The sequence below is a fragment of the Humulus lupulus genome, chromosome 2 (genome assembly GCF_963169125.1).
Source record: "Humulus lupulus chromosome 2, drHumLupu1.1, whole genome shotgun sequence".
Taxonomy (NCBI): Eukaryota; Viridiplantae; Streptophyta; class Magnoliopsida; order Rosales; family Cannabaceae; genus Humulus; species Humulus lupulus.
The window spans coordinates 175,321,308-175,332,670 of record NC_084794.1 but is presented as its reverse complement, the minus strand read 5'-3'; the positions used below and the strand labels follow the sequence as shown (position 1 = coordinate 175,332,670).

The window sequence follows — 11,363 nt, the reverse complement described above, 5'->3', positions numbered from 1 at the left end:
TGAAATTCTTTATCATCCAGGGAAAGTCAATGTGGTAGATGTATGAGGCTTAATTGCCAAACTTGTATAACGAACCTCAGTTGATGTTTGGGGCTTAATTGCCACCCCTGTATAAGCACTTATCTTTTTCTTATACATGTCTTGTTATTATGGCCTATAATTATGACCTACGACCTAGGATATATTATGAATTTGAATGATTATGTTATGAACTTTTACATGGATCTATGATATGTTTGTTATGATTATATGACTGTTGTTTGTATTTTTCTTACTGGGCTTAGAAGCTCACTCCTTAGGATATTATTGTGTAGAAATTTAAGGTTAGAATATCAGTGGCGAGTGAGACCTAAATAGCTTAGTGATGTATTCGTGAGGACCATGTAGCCGCTGGAATGACCAAGGGCCTACGATTTGATTATGAAGCATTTTCTTTTAAGTATTTTTATTTCTTTAAATTCGAACGTTGCTTAGTTAATTTTGTTAAAGACCTTATTTATTTTGTAAAAACATGAGATCCCTTTGCTTTATGGTATTTTCTTAAATAAAAGAGCAATATTTATGTTTACGATTCAACGTTGTGTTATCGATAATATTATGATAAATTAGGACGTTACATATAATAATGATATTTTATAACATTTGAATTTGAATTTGAATTTATATTATTATAATTATATATATGTAGTCGTATATTAAATATTATTATAATAATGATATTTTATAATATTTGAATTTATATTAATATAATTAATAAATATCTATTTTAGTTAGTTTTAAAGGAATATTCTGTTAAATATTTAAAATATTTCATTAAAGTTAACAAAAAAAACCGTTAAAATCAAGAATTTTCGTTATCTACACATTTTTTTTACATAGAAGAGATATAAATTAGAAGATATCTAAATTATAATCTATAAAATGAATAAAAAAAATTAGATAAAGGAGAAAATAGATAAAGTGGTTTGAATAGTTTTTAGAGTGTCATATCATCTTTTTGGTGCTCTCCTTTATATAAATATGTAGAGAGATTTGAATTTGAATTTATATTAATATAATTATCATATATGTAATATTATATTAAATATTATTATAATAATGATATTTATAATATTTGAATTTATATTAATATAATTAGTAAAAAAATTAGAATTGTATATTATTATTATATTAATATTTTATAACATTTAAATTTATATTAATATAATTATTAAATATTTTGTATTATATATTTATTGAACGCCTTTTTTGCTGTCAACTTAATCCAAGAGATTAAATGATAAACAAGGAAAGACAAAATGTTTTACATTGTTCATGTTATAAAAGAACCATAATCCACGAGTCTCTATTATTTAGTGAGCTTGAAGCTTGAGGTAGCAAGTTTCAATGGTGATTATTAGGTAATGTATATATTGCACTGAGTGCTGAGTTTCTCTCTCTAAAAAATCGAACCCTTTACAAGGAGATACCACAGCCCTATTTATAGAGGTCAGAGTCATTAATGTTAATCATCTCTCATAAATATAAGGGTATTAATGTTAAGTTAATACACAAAAGGCTCTATTACAATAAAGACTATGACCCACACGAATTCTACGGGGCCCATTGTAGAAAGTCACACACCAACTTTATGGGGAACATATCTGCGACTGCCAGGGTACAGCGTATGTTTATTTGTGTCAGGCAGCGTTGTGGGAAATGCCGATTGTTGAGTGTAAAAACTCGACACCACTAATCGAGGATCACCAAAAGTTGTCAAATGATTCGTTCGAGGCCCACACCTATAGTGATTGACACCTGACATTACTCCTAGGCCCGAGGACTGGAGTCTTAGACTTGGAGAATGGCCGAGTGAAAAGGGGGCCCTCAGGGCGTGACCTCACCCATGGGTATTCATGCTTCGGAGACTGGCTTGGGATGTGGTCTCAGTGGAAGACACCCTCGCCTAAGAGAAGACCTCGGGACATAGCCTCATCTGGAGATATCCTCGATTCAGCTGGACTGGACCACATCAAGGAACTCGCATGCTAAGGACTCCGTGGCTTGCGCTAATTATTCTCAATTGTCACGTGTCAGATGATCAAAACACGAACAATATTATTATAATAATGATATTTTATAACATTTGAATCTGAATTTATATTAATATAATTATTATATATGTAGTCTTATATTAAATATTATTATAATAATGATATTTTATAATATTTAAATTTATATTAATATAATTAATAAAAATCGATTTTAGTTAGTTTTAAATAAATATTTCGTTAAATATTTAGAATATTTTATTAAAGTTAATAAAGCAAACCCTTAAAATCAAGAATTTTGAGATATAAATTATGATATATAAAATGAATAAAAAAATTAAATTAAATTAAATTAGAAAATAGATAAAATGGTTCTACATGGAGTTGATACTCTCCTTCATAGATATAGAAATAGATAATAATAGTAATTATTTTATATTATATATAAATAGATATTTAGAAAATAAAAAAATAAAATAAAATAGAGGTAATTATTATTATTATTTTTAAAATGTATAATAAAACAATATTTTTTTATAAAAAGTTTGAATAAAAAATTAGAAAAAATAAGAAAATATATAAAGTGATTTACATATGATCTACATAGGATTGACGTGGGAAGGAGTAGTGAGTGAACATTGTTATTTAGAGCAGAGAAAAACAAAATCTTTGTGGATGTGGATTATATTTGCGGCATCCTAAGCCCTCTCCTCTGATTATGTCTGTTGCTTTCCGCTTTCCTCTCTGACAACATCTCTGTAATAGCCTGATCAGATCTCACATCACACCACACGACGGTCCATCCAACACAAACGACAACTCTCAACTCTCAAACACGCTCTCCTTTCTCGTACTCATGCCTATGGCGGCACCTCTCACACCTTCTTCACTTTCCCTCGGTACTCACTATTCGCCACGACTTTCTTCAACAATTCACGCCACACCCCCTTCTTTTTCACATCCACTAGATGATAACCCTTTTGGGGTTTTCTCATTAATTTTCGAATTTGATCTATTCTTTAAGCATTTCATTGTCAGTGGCTGAGGATGGAATATTACAGAAAATGAAATGATTTTGAGCTCAGTTTGATTGCTGTATTTGTTAAATTGGTTTTTTGGGGGTAACTCTCATATTTGGTGGCTGTTACTATGTTTTTCAGGTCCTTGTCATAGTAATTCGTGCTATGCAGAAGGGATTTATGGTTGGACTTCTTGTGGGATTTCAAACAAATTCAAGAAACCTCATTTAGATGGTCGAATGCTTTCTGGGTATTCCGGCGGCATAAGGTTGGCCATCTAGTTTGTTATTGATTTTTGCACTTGAAAGTGACAACATAATCGTTTTATATCTATTTCTTCCTTCTTTTTCTTTGTTTGTTTATTTTAATAGCGATTCAATCATATATTTAGTAATTAACATGAATAGTACTAGTTTAAAACTACAGATGAGATATTTTATGTTTACATGAGAAATTATGGCCACAATTTAGTATTGCATTTACTGTCAGTTTCCGTGTTCACCTTTTTTTTTTCTTAAAAAAAAGTTTTGTAATGAATGAGTCCTATGTTTCAAATGACGAAGAAGATTCGTTGCTTAAAACTTTAAATGCAGAAATCCGCTTTTGGGGTCAACCCAATTCCAATGGTTGTCTATTGGACACGACCTTTCCCTCTGGAAAGTTTCCGTTGCTGCTGATTACTCAGATTCTGTCCCGGATTCGTCGAATTACATGACTAACAGTGGTTATCATCCTCTCGAAGACTTGACAGTAAGCAATAAGGTCTGGGAGACTAAACTCACTTCTGCTGAAACTGCGAGGACAACGGTTGAGGTATGTTGTATTCACTGTGTTTATGCTGTGTAGTACTTAGGAAACTTTGACAAGATACTTTGGGTTTCCTCATGTATGGTTAATTGTTTTGTTCTTTCTTGATTTTTTTCTTTCAGGCCAATGGCAGTGCTTTGCTGATATTTCCTGGGACAGTACATTCAGAACCACATGAACAAATATCATGGGCTGAGTTTCAATATGTTGTCGATGATTATGGAGGTCCATTATTTTTTCATGTCTATTGAAGCAAATAACATGTGTTTCTATGTATTTAATTGCACATTCTGACTCAAACTATACTTTTTAAATATTTTGTTTAGATATGTATTTTGAAATATTTGATGATGCAAACATCTTGGAAGACCCTGCAGCTAGTAACCCGGTGGTAAGGACTCGAGCTATTTTTTAATTATATATTCTTCATTCTTAATTTAAATTGGAAATTTGTTGGTGACCTTTGTGGCAAATAAAATATCTTATGGGGGGTTGAAATTATGTCCTTAGTTAGATAAGCTGATTTCAGTTGCATCATAATAGAACAGAAGTGGTATTTTTTTTTTTGGTGTGATTTTTAGGCCTTTCATTTTTCATTGTTTAGTAATTTCTATCTAAATAATAAATGTTGAATTGTTTGTCTCATAATATGAAAGCTTCATTTTTCTTTATTGTAACATAACTTATTGGAGAGTTTTCCATGATGAAGTTTTGTAAGTCAATGAGCCAAATCTAGTACTTCTGAGAAATGGTGCAGGCATTGGCATGTTTGTGGATTGCTGTTCACATAGAGAGAGCCAATGTCTATGCCCTTGTGAGCACATAAAAGTTGTTTTCATTTTGAAATCTATTGTGACTCAAATTCTTTAACATAGTCCTGGAATCATGGAATTGTCTTTTTTTTTTCCTTCTAGTTCTCTATTTTTGTTTTCTTTTACTTCTCTACTACTAGTTGCATTTCTTCTCATATATTTAATGCGAATGTTTCTCCTCCAGAATGTTTTGATCGGGATGGATATGCCAATATATGAGAACAGAAGGATAACTGGTGAATACAGCATTTTAGATAGTGATATTGATGAACTGCTCTTTGATGATGATTATTTTGAGGTGAGAAATGAAGTACTCTTGACTTTCAGAATCAATTTATAGTCCTCCAGATGTATTCAACTACTATTACCCTACTATACTCCTATGCCATTTATATTTTATAACTATTCACATATACTAACATCTTGAAGCTCGACCAGTTTTAGCAAAAACAGTTGCAATAATTTTTACTTCCATGTTTTAGATTTCAAAGAATTTCAAGGTGGAAATTTTCTTTTGGTCGTAGGTGGTAGATTCAGAAGTTTCTGAAGTTCCAGTAGAATGGGCAGCTCCACATGCTTCTAGTCTAATTCATCCTATTTACTTTGCCAAGTGCTTGACAAAAGTATGCAACAATCATTTATTAAGTATTACATAAATTCATGATGTGAAGATTTAGGTAAGATTCTGTTGCTTGCTATTGTAGCTGCAGTGTTAACACAACCATTCTTCTACTCTTTGAAACAATTTTAAGTTTTGTTCTGAAGCACTTATTGCGTGCAATTTCTGTATTGCTATTAGAGTACATTTAAATTCAGTGGTACATTTATCTAAGAAGATTATTTTAGTGACTCAGGTAGTTTAATCTCATTTCTAAACTATACTTGTATATATATATATATGTTTATGTAGATACATATATTTTTTTCTTTCTAATATCATTCTAGATTTTTCATCGTACTTTGAAATTAACTCTCGCTCATTTTTCTGAAGTAAAGATCCATTAGCTATGTCAGGCTGGCTGTTCAGATCTATATGTAAAGATTTGGTCCGTGTAGATGTACATCTAGAATTTCAATATAATATAAAGGAACTACAGGTGGTCTTGGAGAATAGGTGCTGATTTAGTTTGATTTTTCTTCCAGCAATCAAATGTAAAGATTAAAAAAGAAAAAGAAAAATTAGCTTCCTGTAGTAAATTTGTCAGGGCGTATTTTAATACGTGTTCTGCATGTCAGGTCTATTCAAGCTTCCAACAATAATAAGATTTTAATTTAATAAGAATTTAAAAAATATAGTGTTTAATTTTTATTTTTCAATTTGAAGGTTATCATTGTTACTTTAAAGTATTCAATATTACTTGCTTCTTATTATTAAATTCGCAATGTATAGTATGCTCATCGAAATTATTTACTTTCAATGTATTTTCTTCTAGGTCGTTAATATGGAATATGATAGGGAAATGGATCATCCATCAAATGGTGTTTCTATATTGGGATGTCTCAGACCGACTTTTGCAGACGAAGAATCATATATAAGAAGATTATTTCACCATGAAGATGGTGATGAATACCTTTCCGATTGGTCAGGTATGCTGTAGAGTGTGATACTTAAAAGTAATTATGAAATCACAAAATGGATTTCACTACACAAGATACTGAGAAGTTTGTTTGATTACAATGTTATTGTGATGGCTAGATGGTGAAATTTTGAATTTGGAGTCAAAAGGTGATCGAAGCAACAATGGATCAACCCTATACAGGTTGGAGATATTGAGAATAGAGCTTTTCTCTGTATACGGCTTTCAGGCATGTATATTTAACTTTTTCGTTCATGTTTGTGAGATATGCTCCAATTTTAAGAACATTTTTTACTATCTTGTTCAAGTAGCCTGGAAAGAATATAGAAATTTCACTTTGCCATAGAAACTATATAAATATATCTCCACCCAATAAGGGTTATTGGCGGTGAAAATACTCAAATTTGTTTAGTTGTTACACTTTAATACTCAAATCTTTTTTTTACGGCAATAATGCCTCCCATATTTTTGTGCAACGTTGGTACTCACCGTTAAGTATCCACGTGACACCATAATTACACCAATAGAATGGTGACACGTGTCACCTTAATTAGACCAATAAAAGGTGACATGTGGATACTTAACGAACAGTTACCGATGAGCGATGAGTACTAATGGTTGCACTAAAATTTTGAATTAGGTATTATTACTGCCAAAATAAAAATTTGAGTATTAAAGTGTAATAATTGAAAAAATTTGGGTATTTTCGCCGCCAATATCTCTAATAAATAGAAGAAGCAGCAGAAGAGAAATACTTGATTTTTGAATTGTGTTTTTTTACTTGTGGAAAATAGTGAATTTTTACTCTTATGTCTATAGAAGAAAATTTTAAATTGGGAGTCATTATTAATTTATGATTTAGTTCCTTTTTTGTAAGATAACTCCCACACTATGTCTTCAAGCATTGCAATTTTGTAGTCCTTTAGTAATTTTTTTTTACAAATAATACTGAAACTTAAAATGATTATTCCTTCAGTAATTTTTATTTTTCATAATAATACTATTCTCATTTTATCCCATTTTTAAAAGAATAATTATACCTTGCATTTTGACATTTTGTTCAGTAAAACATTTTTGTTTTAAATGTCATCAACATTAATGTTTAAGTTTAAATTGTCTCAAATTCATACTCAAATATATTTTGAACAATTATTTACCAAAATACCATTTGCAGAATTTTAACTTGTATATTTTTTTTTTAAAAAATTCAAACTAAATAAATAAATATATGGTGCCCCACTCTCTGATCTCTTTCTCCTTCTCTCCGTGTCCAATTATCTACATCCAGCTTAGGCCTATGAACAAAAACTATCATATCGAACCTTCTTTCTCTCTCTTATCTTTTTGAGCCTTCTCTCATTCTCGCTTTGTCTACTTTCAGTGACGAATTGAGAATTTGGGGTTCCAGAATTTTGTGGCCTATGATGATGATGACTATGTTGGGGGACAAAGAGGTGGCTATGGAAGTAGGATTATTTGTTTTGTATATGGGTTGCCATTTTTATTTGTCAATGAGTGGTTCACTGATATAATGTTACAAAGTAGCTGTTTTTGGTCTCAGTTACAGAAACTGAAAGAGGAAGAAGTTGATACTGGAGAAAAGAGAGGGGAGGAATAAGTACAGTTTTTTAAAGATAGATTTTAAATACCTTATCATTTTGATTTAATTTTAAATTAGACATTAATTTTGAATATATATATATGCTGAAATTTGAAAATGGTATTTTGGTAATAAATTGGTCAAAATTGATGTACGAAAATAAAATTGAACAAAAGGTCAAAATGCAAGATTTAGTTGTGTAAATATCCATTATATATATTTATGAGTATGCAATTCCCTTGAAAATTTAACCTTGTTGGACTAAGGCTTACAATTTTTGTTTTGCATAATTGCAGTCTGCAATTAGTTTGCAAGACTTTCAAGATGCAGAGCCTGATTTTCTTGTGCATTCTACTTCAGCAATTGTAGAGCGCTTCAGTGAAAAAGGCATTAGGTGTGATGTTGCTCTTAAAGCGCTTTGCAAAAAGAAAGGTCTGCGGGCTGAGGTAAAATACTGCTGCTTGTGTTTGTAATGATAGAGTTGAAGTGCTACTTGTTAAATTAAATTATATTTGATTTTCATTTGGGTCCTTTATCTGCTACAGCCTTTTCTGTTCTCTTTTTCTTTTGACCTTATTATTGTATATGCCATAAAGTTGACCACTCAGCTGTCAGTCTCTTTCCATATAGTTTTTATACATGTTTGGGGCTGTCTGTTTTTTGAAACTTAAGATATTTAGTAAAGCAAAGCTAAATTTTTACATCATAGGATTATTGAGAAGGAAGTGGAGTAGAGATCAAAATCAGGTTAATGTAATGAAAATATGATGTGAAAACGTTTAGTGAAGGACCTAAATTGCCAGACTTGGATTATATGATCTATGCCCTCAAACTATTCAATATTAGGATCTATGGAAAAAGTGTAAATTTCATCACTGAGAAGCTGTTTGATATGGTATGGTCATTTCCTTATTAAGAACAAAAGGGATCCACACCAGTAGAGAAAGTATGATTGTAGTAGATGGAATAATTGATGTTGACTTATGCCGCTTATGGCTTCAACGAGTTTTTAAGATAATGACGCAAAAATGGGAACATGTGTGTTGTGTCATTTTACCTTGAGTGAATCATGTGAAGCAATATGACTTATAAACTAGACCTGTGTTCCTCTGTTCTATTTGGAATACAGTGTGCATGCAAATATGGTCCTGTCTAAATCTTTTAAGCTTCATGAATTAATTACGCACTATGTGCTAACCTAAAATTTCACTTTTTTGTAAATGTTATTTTATTTTTGAGAAGTTAGTGATACCACTTGTACTACAATTATCAAGTATCAGGGGTAAATCATTCATAAACTTGAACTGAATATCTTAGAAAGAGAGAAAATGGAAGAAGAAAAAAAGGGAAACAATAAAAAGTAAAGAAGGCTCGAAAAATGTCTCATCTCTATCCTTAGAATATTTCAACTGATATTAGTTGACTATGAAGAACTTAGGAAAATAAAAAACTGGTAAGCTGCAGAGTTTATCTTCTAAAAAGCAGACAATGAGACAACTTTGGAAAAACGTTTCTTCTCTATTAGGTTTCTGTGGAAGCTGCTAAATATTTCAGTAGTTAAAAGAATTGAATGTCCTATTTGATTTAACACTTTTGATATTGAACAAGCGATCTGATCTTGTAGGGAGCTAATTTGATTGGCGTTGACAGTCTCGGAATGGATGTTAGAGTTTCTGTTGGGCGGGAAGTACAGACTCATCGTTTTCCCTTCAAAGTTCGGGTAAGCATTTTCTAGTAGATTATAAAGTCCTTAGAGAAGGAGCTTAGAAATGTGTTTTTCAGAGTTCCTATTAGCATTGTTTCCTAAGCATAAAAAAATATGCCCATTTTAGAGAGGAACAAAAGTGTTGATGGGTTTTGTGTAAATGAACAAACGTCTACAGGCCACTTCTGAAGTTGCAGCAGAAAAGCAGATTCAACAACTTTTGTTTGCGCGGTCTCGCCGTAAGAAATTAAGAAGTCATGGGACTAGCTTAAGATACCCTGCTTTTTAACACTTACTGCATCTTTTGTATTGTTAGAATGGAGAATAAATCTTCAGAATCAACTCTTGTGGCATGAAACTATTTATTTGATTATTTTTTCTTTACCTTTTAGGGAAGGGGGAGATCAAATCCTTTTTTGTACATTAGTATTGATATTGTACAGCTTTTAACTTTTCCTGCAAATAAAGAAGAAAGGTAGATGATGATCAACTGTTTTCATCTGCCATGTTTATCCTCAAAAAATGGGGAAATAGCAGAGAAAAAGCAATTTTTTACTTTCAGTAATTTGTTTAGCTTTTAAGGGACATGATTTCTTAATTTGGTAAATAAAGAAATATATATTTATATATTCTCCATGATGCATTATTTAATAGTAAGAATTTATCATGTTATTTGGGAATATTTTAACAGACCGGTATTAAGCAATTAAATAACTATAAATATAAGAAATTGGAAGATTTTGAAAAATCTGGTAATCTGGCATCCTACATTTTCTCCAACTCACCTTTTCTAATTTTTGAGGGTTTTAACTTAATTTATTTAATCTACATCATCAAAGTTTCCTTTTTTCAACTGTTTTATTTATTTTTTTAGTTTTAACCCATAAAAACATAAAAGCGTGTAACGGTTTGATTTAAAATTACCAATGCATAACAACGTATCTACACCAATCCACTAATTTCATATATTACATATTTATTATATACTAGATACCAGCACAATATGAACGTTTACTTAGTTTTATTTATTAATTATTTTTATTAAAGTTATATTAATATCATATAAATTTTGAAATAAATATCTTATTTTAATTAAATAATTTATTTGTTTTTGTTTAAGTTTATGTTTATGTTTGTTTTAGTTTTTGAATTTGAGATTGACAGTAAGAGATTATATACTATATGTTTAATTTAATATTAAATATTATACTTGATTTTAAATTTAAGTTTTTTGCTAGTTTTTTTGTTTTTTAAATTGTTGCTAATTCACAGTAGATTATATTATATGTTTAATATGATATTATTCTAATAAATGAGTTTAAGTTTAATTAAATTTTATTTAAGTTGTAAAACGTATGATTTTATTATCTTTAAATAATTATCATTGTAAAATATCTCAAAAATACTATATTTTAATTTATTTAATTATTTATTATTTTAAAATAATTATCATTGTAAAATATCTGAAAAATATCATATTTTAATTTGTTTAATTATTTATTATTTTTAAATAATTATCATTGTAAAATATCTCAAAAATATCATATTTTAATTATTTTAATTAAGTTTAAGTGTTTACAAACTACCGTTAAATATGAGAATATTTTGTTAACTATAAGAATATTCCGTTAAAGTTAATATTAAAAAAATAAAAAACCGCTAAAACCAATAATTTCTGTTATCTACACACTTATTATATAGAAGAGATTTGACTCATGACTATCATCTCACAACTGTGACTGCTCACATCCTCACCACAATAATATCACCATTATCATACTTTATATAGACAATTCTTCTATAGGGACTTCAC

The 11,363-nt window shown here is 30.0% G+C and overlaps 1 protein-coding gene across 1 annotated transcript; it reads left to right on the top strand.

Annotated features, from left to right (window-relative positions):
- The first annotated feature begins 2,666 nt into the window (after positions 1 to 2,666).
- Positions 2,667 to 10,040, top strand: LOC133818739 (uncharacterized protein At3g49140). The gene is made up of 12 exons (XM_062251773.1): positions 2,667 to 2,929; positions 3,191 to 3,317; positions 3,643 to 3,862; positions 3,979 to 4,081; positions 4,183 to 4,247; positions 4,853 to 4,966; positions 5,193 to 5,291; positions 6,102 to 6,255; positions 6,365 to 6,474; positions 8,142 to 8,291; positions 9,470 to 9,565; positions 9,729 to 10,040. Exons 1-12 carry the CDS (start codon positions 2,887 to 2,889, stop codon positions 9,837 to 9,839), a joined length of 1,392 nt encoding a protein of 463 aa, XP_062107757.1. The 5' UTR covers positions 2,667 to 2,886; the 3' UTR covers positions 9,840 to 10,040.
- Positions 10,041 to 11,363: the final 1,323 nt, after the last annotated feature.